Source organism: Leptonotus elevatus, chromosome 13 (genome assembly GCF_054856555.1).
Source record: "Leptonotus elevatus isolate MCC_2025b chromosome 13, RoL_Lele_1.0, whole genome shotgun sequence".
NCBI lineage: Eukaryota > Metazoa > Chordata > Actinopteri > Syngnathiformes > Syngnathidae > Leptonotus > Leptonotus elevatus.
In genome coordinates, this window is record NC_141251.1 from 9,723,923 (window position 1) to 9,745,350 (window position 21,428).

Genomic DNA, 21,428 nt, shown 5'->3' on the forward strand with positions numbered 1-21,428 from the left:
ATTGTCTCCATGATGAGTGCCATTCAAATTTTTAGCATAGCCATTGACAGTAAATAGTATCTATCTATCTTGTTCACATGCCTTTTCAGTGACACAGTGATATGATGACCAGTTCAAGGGTATATCCTGCTGGTATACGCTCCAACTCACACATGATCTTAATGAGAACAAACTCTATAATAAATGGATGGATGGTAAACATCACGTACAAATTAAACATTTCCACAAAAATCATAATCTGTCAATTGTTATGGTAATTATGTGAGCAATCGGCTTCTACCACATCAACAAAATAACATTAGTTAAACTTCATCAAATGATATTGAAGATGTAATGATGGAGCAAAAGGACTGGACATACCAACAGTACATATTGTTGTTTTGTTTTAAAGATTATGTTGCACTATACTGCTTATGTATATTTTATATGCAATATAAAATACCATTGTATTCACTATTCTGGCCAATATCCTTAAGAGGCAGCTGGATTTGCAATACTACTAAGTACAGGTATCCTATGTAGTATTGGGGAATAAAGAAAAAAGATTGTTGTGTTTTCCGTATCACAAAAGCAACCTCAAGCTGGTGAGCTTAAGCATTTATGTAATTTTAATTATGGGTGGGTGGATATCAGACATGGACTGTAAGAGGGTTATATCCTGTTAAGGACATACTGTATAGTCTGCACTGCAAAGTGTTAAGTGTGTAAATATGTAACAATACTTAGTTGTTATAATGCCTTATTTACCCCTTATTCCATGATATGTTTTTTTTTTATACAAAGAAATTAAAATTCTTAAGAACCTGTGTTCAGTATTTAGGACCATCAACAAATATTCTACAATTAAAAAAATAATAATACTGCAGGTCACAAGTGTACCCTTATATATATATATTTAAAAAAATACTTAGTTTTAGTGTCTTAAATTTTAAGGTCAAATGCCAACATTTAGGTGCAGTCTGGATTCTTTCGGACCGGTAGCCTTCTCTGTGCAACATTTGCGAATATGACACAAAAAGTTAGTTCTTTAGAAGGTTCTGGGGGAAATATTTTGTTTTGTTACCACCACCCCTAATGGTGGTCACAAAAGACAAAACTTAAAAACAGAAGCTCTTTTTACTCCGCAGCCCACGGTCTATAATCATGCCCAAAGATGTACGTTCTAAAATGAATCTTCAGCCGTCACTTCCTTATTTAAAAAGCAGAATTACAGTGGATGACATTCAATAATTTTCAACAGAAACTAGTCTGTGCTAATAATGTTTCTATTCTTCTTCCACATTTACATCTCAAATTAATATGTGTGCCCTATTCTCGTGGTCAGTAGTGTAATTACACATCAAATTAGATTAGAACAGAGTTACTAAGTGTAACAAAAAATCTGTGAAATAGCAGGACTGCAAAACATGAGCCTGTGATGGAGGGGGCTTTACTGTACTGTACATACGATTGAATTTATCTATAAGCCCTATCCCATTATGTCACAGACCTCAATTGCTAATCATTGACTCGTGATGTTCTAAACAGCACACAATTTTAAAAAAATGTAGATGTTTGTGCAAATTTATTGGAATCCACCCACAAAATAATTGGACATGATTTTTGAAAACACACACAGGCCAGAAGAAATAACAGATGACAAGGGACTGAGACAATGTTCTGGCATGGCACAAAACCACTTGCTGCTACTTTTACTTTTACTTAGGTTTACTCGACATGTTTTAATCACGTGATCAAATAGGTAAAAAGCAGTACTTCAAACAGTAGAATGTAACAATAAGTTGTCTATTTAAAGGCCATACAAGTCCCCCGTGATGAGCAAGTGAATACAAATGTTGATGTCCCGCATGCTTAACTGTAATGAAGAGGGCAAACAAAGGCCCAAGAGAAAACTGTTGCACGTATTGTGTGAAAGCTTTACGCACAACCAGGGGAATATGGGTGTTCCCCCTTCCCAGAGGTTTAAGATGTCAGGGCATTGTCCTGATTCCCTGGGATGGATGAATCAAGACAAAGGAGAAGGAGGAGGAGAAAAAACGGAAGGAGCCACTTGAAGACTAAAGTCAAGTTTTTGAGTAGTACGGGTTGACGGAGTGTGATCCAAACGAGGGGAATTCACGAGCAAGACCCCAAGGAGAAGGGGAATGGGGTGAGTGGAAATCAGTTCTCATTTCGGCTGCTTATTTTAACGTGATTGTAAGCTATTCATTTTACATATCGCTGGTGTCGGACAGAATTCTTGCATTTCCAACCACCACTTTTCACTAGCAAACCCCCAAAAATTGAATGTTTGTTGAGTTAAAATTGCATATATATATATGAACACGGTACATATAGAGGTTAGTAACATAGTAACAATAAAGTACAGGTAACCTAGTAATGGGCTAGTATGACTGTAAAACTGTACATATGGTGTTAATGTTCACCTGACATCTGTGCTGTAATCATATTTGCTAAATCGATACCAAGAGATAAGAATGGGAAAAAAATGCTTTTTTTTATGTATTGAAAATGCAATCATCTCTCAAAATGTATACAGTAACTTGAGTATGAGTATGGCCTTCCACACTTGTTGGTCAAATGTATATAATAAACACTCATCATTTGTTTTTGTTTGATGTGAAAAAAATGGAAAAAAGAAAGTGTAATGTTTAATTTAGCTGTAAAGTCCTATGTGAATCTTGAGTTGAGTGCATTTATGTAATGGAAGTTTGCTACAGTACTATCATTGTCCAACCATGGCCTAGTACTGCAACACAGACAATTGTCTGACGTGCCCTAAAGGGAACCATGTCAAATAGATGGTAACTCAATCAGAACCACTGTTATTCATATAACTCCTGTGATTGACTGCTTGGAATAGCAGGTCTTGCGACCCGACCCCGGATAAGCGGAACAAAAATGGCTGGATGGATGATTTCAGGTATTTATTACTAAATCTTTTCTTTTCCCTTACAGGTTCTCACTCTTGTGGCTGATCAGCCTCTCGGCAATGCTAAAGTACTCCTCTGCAGGTGAACAAACTCAATCACCTCATACTAGTCATACTAACACAATATTTCCCACAATAATCATTTTACCTTCTCTCTTGATCTTTTTCCTACCAGTTGCTGACCTGAGGGATTGTGAGGCAGCAGGCATCAAGTGCCATCAAAAGGCAGAGTGTCTAAAAGTCCAAAACAATTTCACCTGCGTGTGTGGCATAGGCTACCAGGGTGACGGACTTCTGTGCACAGACATTGATGAATGCCTTAGCGGCCTGCACAGTTGTCATCCGAAAGCCCGCTGCAACAATATGCTTGGCAGCTACAGTTGCTTTTGTCTCAGCGGATTCATCGGAGATGGTACAAACTGCCAGGATATTGACGAGTGTCAGAAAGACAACGGGGGCTGTCACGCCAACGCACTTTGCAGCAACTTTGAGGGTGGACGACGTTGCCGATGTCAAGTCGGTTTTGAGGGAAACGGCTTCGAGTGCACGGATCAAAATGAATGCACCAACCCAAAAATTTGCCACTGGAATGCGACATGCACAAATAAACCTGGATCTTATGTGTGCACGTGTAATCCTGGCTATAAGGGCAACGGAAACTACCTGTGTCTCGATATCGACGAATGTTCAGAGAAGCCGCAGGTGTGCTCGTCGTTATTTGGTTACAAAGGCTGTAAAAATCTGCCTGGTACATATCGTTGCACATGCCACAACGGCTTTCGAAGCAACGGCCAGAGCTGTGTGGACATCGATGAATGCGCAAGCAACATCTGTAGTCTATATGCAGACTGTTTGAACACAATCGGGACATACCAATGCAACTGCAACAGCGGTTTTGTCGGAAATGGCCTGACATGTGTTGATATCAACGAATGCAATGAGGACAACGACTGCGATCCCAATTCTGTGTGCATTAACAGACTCGGAAGTTACGAATGCTCCTGTTTGGAGGGGTTTGAAGGAGACGGACGATTTTGTGATGACATCAATGAGTGTGCGGCGCCAAACATCTGCCCTCCTACCACGACCTGCGTCAACACCGATGGCTCATATTTCTGTGACTGTGGCAGTGGCTTCATCTTTAATAACTCTGCGTGCGGTGACCTGGACGAATGCGCAGCGGGCCGTTGCAGCCCTTACTCTGTCTGCACTAATTTACCCGGTTCCTTCACATGCCAGTGTGCAGCAGGTTACAGAGGAGACGGCTTCACATGTGTGGATGTAGATGAATGTTCAATTTCTACTCAATGCCACTCCAAAGCCCTCTGCACTAATCTGCCTGGTATCTATAACTGCACCTGCCAAGTGGGTTACTCTGGAGATGGTGTGATCCAGTGCAGCGATGTGAACGAGTGTTTGGTGGATAATGGAGGCTGTAGAAATAAGGCCACATGTGTGAACAACCTCGGCTCTTTCACGTGCCTGTGCCAGCAGGGATTTGTCTTGGTTAACCAGACTCTTTGCCAGGATATAAATGAGTGTGAGAAAGAGGAAAATCCATGCGGCGTTAATGAAGAATGCAAGAACATTGATGGTTCGTTTGAATGCCCCTGCCAGACTGGATATTACCGCCCTGCCGCCAGAATGGACTGTGTTGATGTTGACGAGTGTAAAGAGAATCCTTGCCACGCAAATGCGACGTGCCTCAACACAATCGGCTCCCACAGCTGCACTTGTAAGCGAGGCTTTGCCGTCAATGGCACACAGTGTGATGACATTGATGAGTGCTCTGTAGTGGACACATGCCATCCACGGGCACTCTGCTCCAACTCCATTGGGGACTTCTTCTGCTCCTGTCAACAGGGTTTCAAAGGCGATGGCTTCTCCTGCCAGGATGTGGACGAGTGCATCCTCTTGGATACTATTTGTCCAGGTTTCTCAAAATGCATCAACTCCCCAGGAGGACATGTTTGCTCATGTTTGAATGGTACTGTCGCCCTGAATGACACTTGTGTGCCACCCAGTCCACTCTGCGACCCAGGGTGCCATATTAATGCCCTGTGCCACCACTCACCTGCTGGATACCAATGTGTGTGTGACATGGGTTACATTGGTGATGGGCTGGCTTGCTTTGATATAGACGAGTGCCAAAGGGAAAAAATGTGTCCTGAAAATGACACAGAATGTGTAAATGTACCTGGTTCATATTCCTGTGTTTGCAAGCAAGGCTACATTCTCAGTGGAACTCAGTGCACTGGTAAGACAATATTTTAAATATTTTCTATTTCTTGTTTTATTTTATTTTTCCCAACCCTTTTAAAGATAGAACACAAAACCAATGGACAAAACAATACTCATACCGAATGGTGTGAGCGTACAACTGAAATGGACAATCACCCCAAAAAACAATTGACATTTTAGACCCGCAAGATAGGTGATTGGTCTTCCCCTTGCATAAATTCAAAACCGCTGCGACGGCAAAACTGCGACCCCGTGTGTTCCGTATTCTCTTTTTATTGAACAAACAATATTAACCTTGCCCTCGCGGTCCCGAGAATCCACCTTGTACCGCTCCCATTGATTTTCACCGATACGGACCACTGGTGCTTTGGGCCAATCACAGAGCGACATTGTATTTGGGGGCGGGATATGCAGCTGTGATGAAAACAAGAAGTGCCAAAGCCGTGGGAAGAAACAAATGCGTGGACGCTGCAATTAATTCTGTTCTTGCTGAATTAGTTAGCCTCTTGTATCCGCATATCAACATTGCAAAACCGACAACATAAACTCAACGCCAAGATATCAGCTGCTCACAAGAGTCGCATGTCGGTGACCACATTTTCATCCTTTGCCCGTGATTGTTCGAAACAAAAGTTAAGTAGATGGGCGCACGATTCTGCTTCGTTCAATCAGCTCAAAGTGTTGCACAGCATGCCCCGCCTTTCCCGAGTAAATCAACACTGAGCAGTCCCAGACTGATATTGCGGAGAACTCCCTCGAGTGAAGCACAAATCAATCTGGCTATTGCCAGGCTAAAACAATATGGCGGGATTGTCAAGAATGAAGCAGATCGCACACACGACCCCACCATTTAAGGTGTGGTTGAGAAATGAAAGGAGAGGTGTAGATATTTGAGAGGCTGTCAACAATGATCATCCCATTCATTGACATTCGTGACAGACTCTCTACGCTTTTGTTTTTAGCCACATAAAATCATAAAAATAGTTCATTACTGTAAAACATAACATACTTAAAGGTGGTGTCTTTAGTTTTGTCTGTTTGCGTTTGTAAACAACCAATTCAAAACTGACTCCTCCCATGGCTCAACCCCCACTCTTCTCGTCAACATTGCGCCTGCCTTCAGCGACACCCCTCGCTCTGTGATTGGCTGGAGGGGTAAACATAGACTTTCCGCCCACAATTGTCCCATCTCATGTCAAAACAAAACAAAATGGCAAAATAAAGGCTGGGGGTGGGGTGGATGATGACAAAATCACCACCACACATTAACAGAAGCCCAGATGTGTTGATTGAGAAGGATTACATGTGTATACATCCAGTGTTTAAGAAGTGTTTATTTCTGAGTGAAAACTAAAGACCTTACCTTTAATGTGCTTTCACAAAATCAGGCGTATGTCATGGAGATTATGTTTTGAGTTATTGACAAAAATAGATCAGTTGGTCTAAAATTTATATTTTGATGTTTTTCCAAAAAACCTCCTTAAGGTCTTTGTTTTCATTTCCCAGCAGCCCAAAAGTTAAAATTGGAGTCAAAGTGTATGAAAATAGGTGATTAATAGACAATGTGCATCATTAGCCAACACGTTTTGTAGCCAGCACCGCATTTCAGAAAATAACGTTTGCCTCCTCATCGTCAACATCCTTTCACAAATGATTTATATAAATACACATAGCAACCAAATAAAACTTGAAATGAACCGGCTGGTGAATGATGTCCTAGCCTGCTATTGAAATTGACTTTCCAGTGGTCTTTCAACAGTTCCTGAAAGTTTAGGGATAATATCTTCTTCCTACGATGCTAGTTGCTATGGACCTTTGAAAGATGTATGCGGCAAAATTTTAAACATGTTTTTTCAACCTGCCAACATTGAAATGACTGTAAATTCTAAAATTTTTGAGTTACTTCCATATATGATTTTGAAGGAAGAAACAGAATATAGAGATATCAGTTTTATTTTTTTATTTTATTTTTTATTATTATTATTTTTAATAAGCCTGGTTTTGTCTAAACACATAGCTGACATGGCGGTATGTATTCACTTACTTTATTGGTAAGTCTTGGCAGCTGACTGGATGGAGCTCGCTTCATACCCCAAAATGTTTGTTGTTGTTGTGAATGGTCATCATCATCTCAGATGACCCTTAAATCTGCGATGTACATTTTAAATAGCAGGAAAGCTTCCCGTCTTCTGAGTTACAAAACCAGCAAACTTCACAACATTTTAGTCAGATTTGGCTTGGTGTTCGGCAGGCCTAAATCATTTAGTATGATTTAAACATCCAGACTTGCATAACATTTATTTTATAACATTTGTGTTGTCTTATTTCCCTACAGTTTTCATATGTAACTAACCTTTTCATTCTCTCCTTCTCCCTCTTGCTGCCCCTTTTCTGTCAGATGTAAATGAGTGTGAAACAGGACAACATGAGTGCAGTGACTTTTCACAGTGTGTCAATACAGTGGGAAGTCACGTCTGCTTTTGTCTCAGTGGCTTCACCGGTGATGGGAAGAATTGCTCTGGTAAGTATCAACTCCCCATGTGTACATATTCACAATACTGATATTTTGCTCCATTAAAGTAACTCTGTTGAGAGATTTCTTCATCTCCATTTGGGGCTGCTTCCCTGACAATGTCCCATTTTGGATGAATTATAGACTTTGATGAATGCCAAGTCCAAAATGGAGGATGCCATAACGTTGCCAGCTGCATAAACACACCCGGATCTTTCACCTGTGACTGCCCTGTCGGCATGGAGGGCAACGGCTTTCAGTGCCTAGATGTAAACGAATGCGAGCAGAATTCCCACAACTGCAGTGCCCAGGCTTTGTGCCACAACACATACGGCGCCTACAACTGCCAGTGCCAGGATGGATACCAGGGGGATGGCTTTGATTGTGAGGATATTGACGAATGCCAGAAGAACAAAACTTGTAGCACAAGTATGACGTGCAGCAACACCATTGGTTCCTACGCCTGTTTGTGTATTGTTGGCCTGGTGTATGACAAGGGGACATGTGTGAACGGAGACACCTGCCGGGACGCCAGTTCCATCTGCCATCCCCTCGCCGAGTGCCACCAATATCAGGGTTCCTTCTACTGTCAATGCAAAGATGGCTATCAAGGCAATGGCTCTGAATGCTCCGATGTGGATGAATGTGACCAATTCCAAGTTCCAATATGCCCGACCTTCTCCTCCTGTTTCAACACTAATGGCTCCTTTATCTGTGAATGTTGGGACGGTTTTCTGGACAACGGGACACACTGTGAGGACATGGACGAATGCGCAATGGGGGACGTCACCTGCCCACACAGCAGCACTTGTAGCAACGTCAATGGCGGCTACACGTGTATTTGTGACTCGGGCTTCTCTGGCAATGGTTCCATTTGTTTGGATGTAGATGAATGCTCGCTCGGCTTAATTCAGTGCCCTAATTCCTCCAGCTGCCTGAATTCAGTGGGATCTTTCTTCTGTGAGTGTTGGGAAGGTTACCAAAACAGCAGTAGTAACTGTGAGGATATTAATGAGTGCCAGGACAACTTCACCTGCCCTGAATATAGCACGTGCATCAACAATAATGGCAGCTTCTTATGTATATGTGATGCTGGATTTTCCTATGTCAATAACATATGCATGGACATCAATGAGTGCAATGCAACTCATCTTGAGAACATTTGCAGCAACGGGACATGCATTAATACACTTGGGTCATATTATTGTGAATGTATTGGTGGATTTTGGAGTAATGGAACCAAGTGTTTGGATGTAAATGAATGCTCAGACTCTCGCAACTCAACAGCGTGCCCGCTTCAGTCGACATGTGTCAACACACCTGGTTCATACCGTTGTCCTTGCAACGAGGGTTTTATTCTCAATGGCACCAAGTGTCAGGATATAGACGAATGTCAACACCCAAGTGTTAACCTGTGCCCCGAGCACTCATTCTGTAATAACACAGCGGGATCCTTCATTTGCGAGTGCGATCCTGGCTTCACTTCCTTTCTGTTGGGTTGCGAAGATATAGATGAATGCAAAGACAACACCACCTGCCGCCTTGATCAGGTGTGCACCAATCTTCCAGGAACATACAACTGCACCTGTCCTTTGGGTTTCCATGAGGATGGGAGCACGTGTGTCGACACCAATGAATGTGAGGATTTACCTTGCCATTCCGTGGCACGGTGCTGGAATAGCCCGGGTTCCCTTTCATGCCATTGCCCTTTGGGCTTCGCAGGAAATGGCTCATGGTGCGAAGATGTGGACGAGTGTGTGGCATTCACCAATCCGTGCCATCCTGTAGCTCGCTGCCACAACACCCCAGGGTCATTTGCTTGTTTATGCATGCGTGGCTTTGTGAGTATCGGGCCCCTGTGCGTAGACCTCGATGAATGCCAACAGGCCAATGGGCAGTGTCACTCTGCTGCCACCTGCTCCAATCATGTAGGAGGTTTTAAATGTACCTGCAGTCAGGGCTGGAATGCAACCAAAGACAGTGGACATGGCGAAGGAGGATGTGTGGACTTTGATGAATGTGTGTCACCCGTGACGTGTCCCGGGAAGACTTCTTGTACAAATCTGCCGGGTTCTTACACCTGTTCCTGTCCAGAAGATATAGCCTGCAACATGATTCAAAATGGTTAGCTATACATTTATTTATTTACTTACTTATTTATTCACCGCCAGCCCGGTTAAAATGGATTTCTGATGTCTATAGCCGTCAATGGCACTGAATGAGTTAATCTCCTGTATGCGTCCACATAACATTATGCGTTGATGTGCATGTCTGAGCATGTTTCTTTTGAGATTATTTTTTTATTTCTTAGTGCTCACATTACCCCCCTTTTGAGTGTTTGTCCATTTTCACGAGAAGAGGGGGATGAATTCAATGCATGCAATGCAAGAAACAATACAATATGTAAGCTACTGTGTCATTTGCACTTATGTTTTAATCTCAGTGAAAAGTATTACATGGTATTCAGGGCAAATGAAGCATTTTCTCCTGGCCTGCAATATATTCAGTACATGTTGATATGAACTGTTAGTGATGAGGTTTCAGGTAGGACAGGTTCTGATTTTATTTCAAAAGCTTGGCCTAATATAAAGTTAAGTCAAGTATGTTGCACTGATCAACACTTTCAACTGCCCCAACAGAGAGCAACCTGTACCTATTTGGAGCAGAAGTTGGCGATAGAAGAATTCGCATGGACACGCAAGATGGAAATTCTCCATACATCAAACCACCAATTGGTTTCCCATTCATGGGGAAATTATATGACAGAATTTATGTAAGTTTGCTCACAGAGTATGTCTCAGTTTGCTGATCTGAAGAAGTATAAGGCTACTTCATATGAACCATGTATCATGCAAAACAACTTTCAGAATACTGTATAGTTAAAAAATAAAGATGATGAAATGTCTCACTATTTATTAAACAGTCAGTATAGTTTCCGTTTCTGAGATTGATGTATGTTTTTCTTTTCTGTTATAGTTCTCTGATAATGGCCTTGTCCAGTTTCAGTCTGCTGCTGAGAATGAGCAGTATCTGTTCCCAGCTCCGTTAGAAGCTGGGTTTCCTACTGATATGAATGTGTCTCTTTTGGCTGTGTTCTGGGATGATGCTGACCTCACCCAGGGCGATGGACGTTTGTTCTATAAGGTTAGACGTCATCCAGAGTTGAAAGCCGGGGAAGAGGTTGAAAAAGACCGTGTCATTTTTTCCCCCCTCCTTTTTCATTCATTTCTCATTTCAGGAATACCATGAGTCTGATTTGACAGATGTGTATTCCCACATCGTGTTCAATCGTACAGCAAGTGACGTTTCAAAATTTGAGGGGCAGAGAGGGAAGCCAGCATTCACTCCCTCTTGGATACTCAAAATCACTTGGGACCATGTCATGGCTGTGTCTTACCAGAAGATCAATCAATCAGAGGTAACATGATTAATCACACTCCAAACCATAAAGATAACTTCTGTATGAAAATAGACAGCTTTTCAGGTTTGCTTGAAAGTGGACATATAGCTAGCATGCATACTAAAAGTAATATCACAAGCTTTAGTTAGCCGTTCACTTTTAATGTCTGCTTCAATAAATTGAATTTAAGCGCCCCCTTGTGGCAGCTTCAACAAAAGCCCTGCAACTTATTTTCTGTTGCCATACATACAATCGATATTGTCAATTCAACTCTACCACTAAAATAAAAATTATTCATAAATATATAATAATCATATGACATTTGTTAGGAAAATATTAATAACGGGAAATTAATCATAGATCAATTTATAAACCAATGAAAAAGTGTCCTTAACTTACACCCTGTGTGTTCATTACAGACAAACACTTTCCAGTGTATTCTTACCACGGATGGAGTACAGTCCTTTGCCCTCCTGCAATATGGGGAGATGAAATGGGGTCCGGGCCAGAGAGTACATCACGATGCCCTTATCGGCTATACGGATGGGAAAAGCACCCACGAGGAGCCCACTACTCCCCCAGAAGAAACATTTGGCCCAGAGGGAAGATACAGGCCACAACAAGTGAAAGGGTCCTCGGGGAAGATGGGTCATATTGTGTATGATTTAAGTGGACCTAACGAGCCTGAGGCGAACCCAGGACTGATGTGTCAGACATGGGCAATGAAGGAGCCTGATCCTGCTGACTGGACCGGTGGCTTACCCTCGTGTCACTGTACACGCACACAAGCTCTGGAAGATTTGTCATTTTTGCAAGATAATACTGACCAAGGATCACAGTTGAAGACTTTGAGAGGTCAGAGGTGGGGTGGTGATGAGGGCCAAACTTTCCGGTCAGTTTTGGCCAACAAGTATGGGTCAGGAAAAAGATGTGTATATGATCTCCAGGGGCCTCTGCTGGCAGGTTACAACGAGCGCTACTTCTCAGGACAAAGTATCCAGAAACATATTGGTAAATCATTACATTTTAGCCAATGACTACATTCAGTGCTAGATTTTTATAGTTTTTATGTATTTATTTTAATTTTATTTTCATATAAGAATGCATTGATTAGCTCCCAAACCAAAATTGAGCATCAAATGTAATTATGTAAATAGGCACATTATATAACATTTCGCTACTGTATATGATGACACCGGGCTCTCTCATAATTCTAACACGTAATTTTTTGGCACCTTGTATTTTTTTAATCTCTCCAGATGAAGATCTCCTGCCTTTCCAGTGGTGTTGCATTAGGTCTCCTCTTTGCCACCTGTACCTGAAAAAGCGGCCAATTGACCGCTGCAAAGGCTATAGTTGGGCCAGTCTGGATGGTTCCAAACTAGCAAACAGGGCAACACGGGGTGTCGGTAAGGGCCTCTCGTCGTTGTAAGTAAAACAATAAAAAAAGAAAACTGTCAACGCCTCACGCGGCATCTTAAGAAAATGTTATTTTTATGAATAATATTCATGCACAAGCAACTGAATCAGCAGCCACATCACACCTATATAGAGCTTTGTTATAATAAAAATTGAAATATTAAATTGAAATATCTTTAAATAATCTTCTGTATTTTCCCAACACAGCATTAGTGTATGGCAGCCTTCATTTCATCACCTTTGATGGCACAAAGTACTCCTTTAAGGAGTTAGGAGAGTTTGTGATCGTGCGGCTGTCTTCCAACACTGGATCTAATATCTTCACCCTGCAAGGACAGACTGAGAGACTGCACACACTCAAAAAAGGGAGCATTAACTTCCCAGCGGTGGTACGCATGGCTGCTTTCCACCAGGGCATCGGCAAGGTCAGCGTCCTTGTATGTGTGTGGAAAAATGACACCAAAAGTGAGTGTGACTGTCAGACTGTGTATTCATGAGTTTAGTGGAAGAACTTTTGAGTTTCTTCTTTCTTATGAAGATTTTTGTTATAAGATTTTCAATACTATTGATCTGCATTTGACAGGGTCACTTATAGTATAGTATGCAAAGAAAATAATTAACCCTATAAAGCCTGAACCATGAAATATATGAGAGACAATTCAGATTATTTGTAAATAGAGTATTTATTGATGAGTTTGAACAAATAAAAAAAAAATTGAAAATCATCTTCCACATATGACTTTTGGTTTGTGTCAAATTTGATACATCCGGTCGCAATGCTTTAAATTTGTACATTTATAACTCAAAAATTATCATAATAAACAGACATATCAAACATGTTAGTATTTCTAAAAATCAGAAAGAATCCAGCTATTAATAAGTATAGGTGTCTTTCCTTTCTCAGTTGGGGTGATCTTGCAGGATCGCTGGAAAAGCCATCAGCTGGGTGATCCTGCCCTCTAATGGATTATCCGTGCAATGCATGTGTCAGATCGTATACGTCAGGGTTTAAATAGGGAAGGGGAAATATGATACTCATGAAATAGAGGGCTCTTGTATTTAATATGGTACATTTGGCCTTATAGGGTTAAAAAATAATCCTGATAAATTTAAGTTACTTTCTCAAAATAACAATATGATGACTAAGAAAAATAGTTTGAGAGCAAAAAACGTGTCATGTTTGTTTGGTTCTTACAGATTGAATGGAGATGTGCAGAGAAAGGCGAAGGACTGCAGTTGTTCGTAGATAATGCAGAGATTTTTGTCACTGTTGGTAACAGCTACTGAACACACAAGACACCTCATTAAACACTATAATATGCTGTACCAAATTGAAACTGAGAACCTTTTTTTGTGCGATCAATCATGTTTCCCAGGTGTATTGCACATGGGCGAGAGAGACTTTGCCGTGCGCTGTATTTCCGTGGCTCGCTGTGCAGCTTTGTACGCTGGTGGTCTGCATGTCCTGGTGTGGCGTGTGGAAGGCCACAAGCAGCTGGCCGCCATGGTGGAAGTTCCCCAGACCTTTTACAACCGAACATTAGGTCTCATGGGCCTCTGGAGTACTAACCGCTCAGATGACTTCCTCATGTCTGATGGCCGGCTGCTGTCCTCAGTAGACCATAACCCGCCCTCAGAAGACAGGCTGCATCTTTTTGGGTTGTCCTGTGAGTGAATTGAGGACGCATTTATATGATTTACTTGTCCTCGGAGCAAACGGTTCATATCGGGTTGCCATTTTTGTATTTCAAACTGCACATACTAATCATGGTACAAACTGTGTGTGTAGGGGCAGTCCCACAACCAGAGAGCCTGCTGTTATCTCCCCCTCCGCGGGATCCGTTTCAAGCAGTCTCACTCGACCAATTGCTGGCGGGTTTCAGTCCTGATGTGGTGGAGGATCTGAGGAGAACCTGCCAAGGCAGCATGCAGTGTGTCCATGACGGTCTCGCATCCGGCGCTTCAGAGCTGGGGCTTCAAACCCTGAATGCAGAGAAACAATACCAACATTTGGCGCAAACATATGGCAAGACATCCGTTAATATTATATCTGGAGAATTGTATTGTACCTCGTGAGGTGTACCTTTGACTATATTTGATGGGCTGTGTCTGTCTGTTGTGGTAGGTAATACACCACCCATAGTGACAGAACCTACACTAATCCATGCTCAGGTCAACTCTACTGTCAACATACAGATTATTGCCCAGGATCCTAATGGGGATCCTATCATTTATTCAATACTCTTCCCAAGACCCCCACAGGCCTCCATTGGCAGTGGTGAGACACACAAATACACACACGTACACATGTTTCATACCCTTGATGAGGGATAACCCAAACTGGCCGTAAGATGGTTGCGGATCAAGTTACAGCTGGTGGCTGGGTTGATGACAGTTTGTTTTCTAAGGACAAACACATTGAAGTAGTAAAACTAGGGGTGTCAGGCGACAATTTTTTAAAAATGTAATTAATCGCATGACTTCAATGGTTAAATCACGATTAATCACAAATTTTATATCTGTTCTAAATGTACAATAAAATGTACAATAAAAGTTTTCGTACTCTTGTTAACATAAAAGTGGGATTTTTTTTTGAACTAATAGAAATATGGCTTCATCTTTTAGTCATTGATACAGTAATTTCATAATTATTCATAAAATTAAGTTAAAATTAAAAATATGTACTGTACTGTAAAAAACGAGTGTCATATTGATTTGTGTTGAGGTCATTTTTCTGCCACTAGATGGCATAATTGCATTTTGTAAGACTTTGGTGACAGTTCAGTGCATTGTTCTTTTCATATTAAGAGCTATCTAATCTTTAGCGTGAAATTCTGCACATTTTTTAAATTGCAAACTATAACTTGACCCCAGTCTTCACAAATATATGCATTATTAATAAATTTAAAATAAATTATTGGAATTTCCCCAGTACATGCTTTGCAAGTAAGTCATTAATCGCACATTTTAAAAAAATTAGGGCATTTTTTAATTAACTCAACTAAAACTCAACTCAATTAACACACACATTTTGACACCCCTAAGTAAAACATTATTGACTTGTGTGGATGTATGTTTACAACTCACTTCTGAGCCCTATACTGACTAACTCAGCACTTTGAATCTGTGAGAAAATTTGTATCAAATGGCCTTACCAAATGCATTCAGCCTTTAAGCGGAGTAGTTGTTGAGTCAGAGGCTCTTTGTCACCTACACGCCTTATTCATTGTAGCAGTTAGTATATAAATTAAGGTCTTCTTTCTCCAATCCAGGTGATGGTTTCTTAACCTGGATGCCCCTGAGCATCAAACCCATCAAGCTTACTATTAAGGTCACAGACAAGCTCTCCAGCTCCTTGTTTACCCCCATTCTGCGTGTCTGCAACTGCCTTAATGGAGGGACCTGTGTGTCTGACAGCATCATTGAAAACCACCTACACGGAAAGTTCCAGGTAAACGTTTGAGAGAAGCTAAGAGAAGAAAGGAAAATGTTCAAAAAGTAACCTAAAATGTCCAAAAACTAAAGAAAGGCAGAAAATGTGTTTTTAAAAAAAAGGGCACACAAAATAAACGTTTAAAAAGTAATTATAAAATGTCAAAAGAAGAAAAAAGGGGTGGGGGGAACAAAATAAGAAATCAGAAAAATTACCATGAAATATCCAGAAAATTGCCAAAAATGTCAAAAATTTGCTAACAAAAAAACCTGAAAAAAAATGTCAACAAATAGCCATAAAATGTCCAAAAAAAGGCAGTAGAGAGCCAGAAAATAACCATGATATGTCAATAAAATTGCCAAAAATTTCAGAAATTTTACAGAACAGTCTAAAAATGTATTAAAAAACGAAGTATAGAAAATTACCCCAAAAAATCCCAAAACTGAAAGGTAGAAGAAAATAGTAAAACAAAGTATTGGATGCTGTGTATTTTTGTGTTGCGGTGCAGCTGTAATTATCTCTTGGGCCCTCAGTACATTAAACACGAACACACTGTTTCCTTCATCACAATCTTCAAATGTTTTGCTTATCCAGACTTTTTGATTTCCAGATTTATTTTGTTATTTATTTGGCCTAAAATAGCTCTTTTGACAGGAAAGGTTGCTGACCAACGATCTAGGAAAACCTAGTGCCCTGTCTCTATGTCTATTATAAACTTCTATCAACCAGTTCTTAATATGTACTTTTTCTGGTATATCCCAGGTGTTAGGGTGCCTATGCCCAAAAGGATTTAGTGGGAGGTTTTGTGGAACTATTGCAGACCCATGTAAAGGTAAGCCATGTTTCCGAGGACTACGTTGCCAATCGGATTTACAGAGCGGCAACTTCAACTGTGGACAGTGCCCTAACAGTACTGTGTCCAATGGAAAGCAGGGATACAAGTGCTTTGAGCATGGTCAGTCACAAATAAATGCTTCTCTTTACTTTCTAACAAGCACTTCCCCTCATCCATCTTGTTTCATGGCATGCTTTCGCAGACATGTGCATGCCTCCTTTCACCTTCCCTTGCCACGAAGATGCGACTTGCACCAGCACAAAACACAACTACACCTGCACATGTAAACCTGGCTTTTTCGGAAATGGCTTCAATTGTACAGGTATGGGACACCTTGGAGAGAAATAATCACGCCTTAAACGAAAACTAATCCATTGTCTGTGTATGTATTGAAGATATTGACGAGTGTGCTGAGATGTCAACGTGCCCCAATGCCAAGTTTGAGTGTAAGAACGAACCAGGATCGGTCGCCTGCTTCTGCAGATACAAGAATGCTGAGGACTCTGACGGATGCGGTATGTCATCATACAAAACAATATATTACCGTGATTCTCACAATACTGTCGTCTTATAAATGTATTTTTTAGAGTTGTTATTTTAATCCCTTTTTTAATGTTCCAAATATATCCTCTCACCCTACTGATATACTGTTGACATTTAACACAAGCAATGCTAATTAATTGATGTATGATGTCTGAAGAAAATCTGTTTTTGGAAGGAAGGAAGGGAGGGAGGAAGCAAGGAAGGAAGCAAGGAAGGAAGGAAGGAAGGAAGGGAGGGAGGAAGCAAGGAAGGAAGGAAGGAAGGAAGGGAGGGAGGAAGGAAGGAAGCAAGGAAGGAAGGAAGGAAAGAAAGGAAAGGAAGGGAATTTGGGAGGTGAGAGAGGGAGCAAAGAAGGAAGGAAGGAAGAAAGAAAGAAAGAAAGAAAGAAAGAAAGAAAGAAAGAAAGAAAGAAAGAAAGAAAGAAAGAAAGGAAGGAAGGAAGGATCAGTATTGATTGAGTCTGAGAATTGCTTATGAGCACATAATTATTCACAACATGCAAATGTGGCAATTTGATCCCTGATTTGCTGCTAATTAAATTCATAATATTGTGCTCCCAATATTTCTAGCTTTGTTTCCTGCGACAACAACAATAATAATTAATTGGTTATCTTCAACTCCACAGGTGACTCTGCCAATCCTCCAGGTAATTATTTATACAGATGAGTTGTAATAGGAAACAAACATGTCCATATATGGTCTTAAGAGGTCATCACACAGGTGTGGATGTGTTCAATGTGTCAACAGGGGATAATGTGTTCAATGTGTCAGTGGATTGGAGGAGGAACAGAGCTGACGGACTTGAGCAGGTGGGTTGGCGGTAATTGGGATTGGCTAGTAACAAGTTACAATGACCATTGTAGTTCAATTAACATGCAAATGTTTATATTTGTTTTCAGCTGGTAAGCATTCTTTCCCTAGGCTTCCAGAACAAATTCTATAACGCCAGTAAGAAGAATCCAGGGCAGAGTTCCAGTCCACGTCCGGTTGAGTATCGCATCAATGTGTCCAGTGACACGCCTCACTGGTACATCAGAGACTACCTGGCCAGAGTCAGCAGCCACTATGACATCGGAACCATAGAAGTTGATGGTAAAATACTTTTAGGGATTCAGCATATTTAAAATAAACGCCAACGATATCATCAAACAAATATGAAAAATCCATTTGTAACCAGACACACTGTACTACTTCTCAATGTGATAAACTGCCTCTCACCACAAATAACCGGATACGTATTGTTGAATTGTCTCTCCAACTTGCTCAATGCATACCCGCCCACAGATCTGGATGAGTGTAAGGCCAAGGAGGCGGCGTGTGTGCGCCCCGCCCTCTGCATCAACACGTACGGAGGCTACAGGTGTGTGTGCAATGGCACAACTGATGTGGATGAAACACAATCCTGCGTATTAAGTGAGTATCTGTGCAATGTGCACATTGGGCCGTGAATGACAATGAAGCGAATGAGTTCTCGTACTATATAATGGCATTTACAATTAAATACGCATTGAAACAAAATTGAGAACAGACACGTCAAGTTGTTTTCACTTTTGTTGAAGAACTCGATTGTATTTCATATTTAGCAGATAGAGACAACGTGAACGACAAAAACATAGATCTTATAATGGGCCTGGTTCTGGGCATTGGCATCCCCCTGCTGCTCCTTCTGGCTGCACTGGCCTGTTTCTGCTGCTGCTGCAAGAAGACTGTGACTGGAGAGTAAGTCATCCAAGCTCGATATAAAACAACTACTGATTAAACCCACAAATTACGTTGGAGGTCTGTGCAAGTTGTGTGCCGTGTAATGCTGCAGAAGTCCTTTTTTACCCCAGGATCACTTTTCATTCGGAAGTCTGGCTGGCATCCTACTATAACGAGCCGGGGCGCTATTTTCATGTGAATGATTTAAAGTCAACTAAAATAATGTTAAAAGCTGTTTTGTACTACTTATTCTGCGCAGGGTAAGAGGCGAGCTGGAGCTTATCCAGGCTGCAAGAGGCAGCACACCGTCGTCGCTATTGAGCAATAATAATACAGGCGGGGGGGGGGGGGGGCATAAGTAGGTGTACATTTAAAAAAGTTATTTACAAAAAATCACATAATAATAATAATAATAAGAAGATTTGATAGAGTGCACTTTATAACGCTTTTATCTATAATATAATATAATATAATATAATATAATATAATATAATATAATATAATATAATATAATATAATATAATATAATATAATATAATATAACAGTTATTAAGTTCCTTTAACGGCACTAACTTTCTTAACGCGCGATTAATGACCGCCCCTTACTTGGAAATCCACCGGGGAAATTCCAGTCGCAACGCAGCAGATACATCCACGTCAAAATTGAGCAGTAATACATTTAATAACAATGTATATATTTGTGGAGACATGGGGTTAAGTTGTATTTTACAATTTAAAAAATGTGCAGAATTTCACAAGTTATTTCATGTTAAAGATTAGATAGCTCTAAATAGGAAAAGAAAAATGCACTGCGCTGTCACTAATGTCTTACAAATGCAATTATGCCATCTAGTGGCAGAAAAAGGACCTCAACACAATTCAATATAACACTCGTTTTTCACGGTACAGTACATCTTTTTAATTTCAAATCAATTTTATGAATGATTATAAAATTACTGTATCAATGACTAAGAGATGCAGCCATATTTATATTAGTTTAAAAAAAAAAATTGCACTTTGATGTTAAAAAGAGTATGATTTTTTTTTATTGTACATTTAGAACACTTATAAAATCTGTGATTAATCGTGAGTTAACTATAGAAGTCGTGCGATTAATTACAATTAAAAAATGTAATCACCTAACCCACCTAAATATAATATAATATAGAGAGTTGAGTATGATGTGACTTTGTGCTTCATACCGTGTCCTTAGTTATAGCATGTCTATTATACAGATGTGTGGCATCTGGGCCAGGTGTTAGAGACACATAATCCCCACGATGACTGGCCTGTTTTCTCTGTTATCTGTAAACTAGACCCTATGGATATAATGTTGGGGGATGGCTCGAGTATTGTGGGATTACAATGCAAGATTAGAGAGAATCATGATATGGTTATGGTGAGGTGGGTTGGATGACATCATCTTTACATGTTTGTGCTGTGAGAACATCCGCCAATGTTCTCGAATCGCATCTTGTCAAAAGACAAAAAACAGAATGTTGCATTTCTATTCTTTAACTATCTAGGATGGATTCCGCATTAATATTCATGAGTTGCTGAATATGGAACAAGGCCTTATCCAAACATATCCATAAATTGCTTGGGATTATTGCCTGCCATATATAAATTTTATTTCACACTAAACACCGAAAGACATTTGAGATGTCCCTCTTGGCCATAATTAAGGTATAATAACGCTAGTTATCGGGACTAACCGTTTTTAGAAAGTAATGACTCACATACAGCAAGTTGAAGATGTTAGCTTTTCTCCCATAAATGTGATGTAGTGCACGCATTCCTCCAAATTATTGAAACTCTTCAGCCCCAAGACAGGATTATTGTACTATGAGAAAGTTAAACCTGCTTTATGACTTTATTTTCTTTCAGTCTGCCTCAATTGTTAGCAGACAACTTACAGGAACAAAACAATCCGTCGCCCTTCAACTACTCTGACCCGACTCTGCACTACATGACCCACTGCAGTCCCCGGATCATAGACAACGTCACTCCCCGGCAACGCATCAGATAGCATTTTGTTTCACGTTTGGGAGATACAGGAAATACATAAGCACTCAGACATGCAAAACATACCAAAAGCACTTTTGGAAGTAGATGTTTTTTTTTTTGTGTGGTTTTTTTTTAATGAAGATGAATGACTTATTTATATTGTGAACAAGTAAACCTGAGTGACTTTTAAAGGCTGCGTTTGTCATTTTTTTCCATTGAGTTTGACGTGAATGTTTTGATTTTTGCTCCGGCAAACAACTGTTTGCAATAAAAGTCCGCCGCAGAGGCAAGACAATCTCTTGGCAGTATGAAAGTAATCCACTGCAGTGCTTTTGGCTTCCGGCTGAAATGCAGCCAACAGTCTCCTTGATGGCCTCATTAGCATCTGCCACATACCTGGCATCA

At 40.6% G+C, this 21,428-nt stretch overlaps 1 protein-coding gene across 5 annotated transcripts; it reads left to right on the forward strand.

The window, feature by feature from the left end:
- Positions 1-1,664: 1,664 nt before the first annotated feature.
- LOC147163743 (uncharacterized) lies at positions 1,665-21,187 on the forward strand. Of its 5 annotated transcripts, none has more exons than XM_086093185.1 (25): positions 1,665-2,149; positions 2,959-3,014; positions 3,108-5,189; positions 7,572-7,694; positions 7,830-9,809; positions 10,325-10,458; positions 10,662-10,829; positions 10,924-11,103; positions 11,505-12,096; positions 12,345-12,494; positions 12,712-12,929; positions 13,702-13,777; positions 13,881-14,171; positions 14,294-14,530; positions 14,630-14,782; positions 15,777-15,955; positions 16,700-16,892; positions 16,975-17,094; positions 17,168-17,287; positions 17,941-17,961; positions 18,063-18,124; positions 18,215-18,407; positions 18,600-18,728; positions 18,899-19,034; positions 20,904-21,187. In XM_086093185.1, exons 1-25 carry the CDS (start codon positions 2,145-2,147, stop codon positions 21,043-21,045), a joined length of 7,740 nt encoding a protein of 2,579 aa, XP_085949311.1. In that variant the 5' UTR covers positions 1,665-2,144; the 3' UTR covers positions 21,046-21,187. The 5 variants fall into 5 exon arrangements, 4 of the variants coding, with proteins under 4 accessions (XP_085949311.1, XP_085949312.1, XP_085949314.1 ...); XM_086093186.1 differs by having other exon boundaries at positions 18,902-19,034; XM_086093188.1 differs by lacking the exon at positions 7,830-9,809.
- The last annotated feature ends 241 nt before the right edge of the window (positions 21,188-21,428 follow it).

Coding starts and splice junctions, on each gene's coding strand:
- LOC147163743 (XM_086093185.1), top strand. Junction 12,495..12,711: donor CAGGGCAACACGGGGTGTCG/GTAAGGGCCTCT, acceptor TTCCCAACACAG/CATTAGTGTATGGCAGCCTT. Junction 13,778..13,880: donor AGAGATTTTTGTCACTGTTG/GTAACAGCTACT, acceptor CATGTTTCCCAG/GTGTATTGCACATGGGCGAG.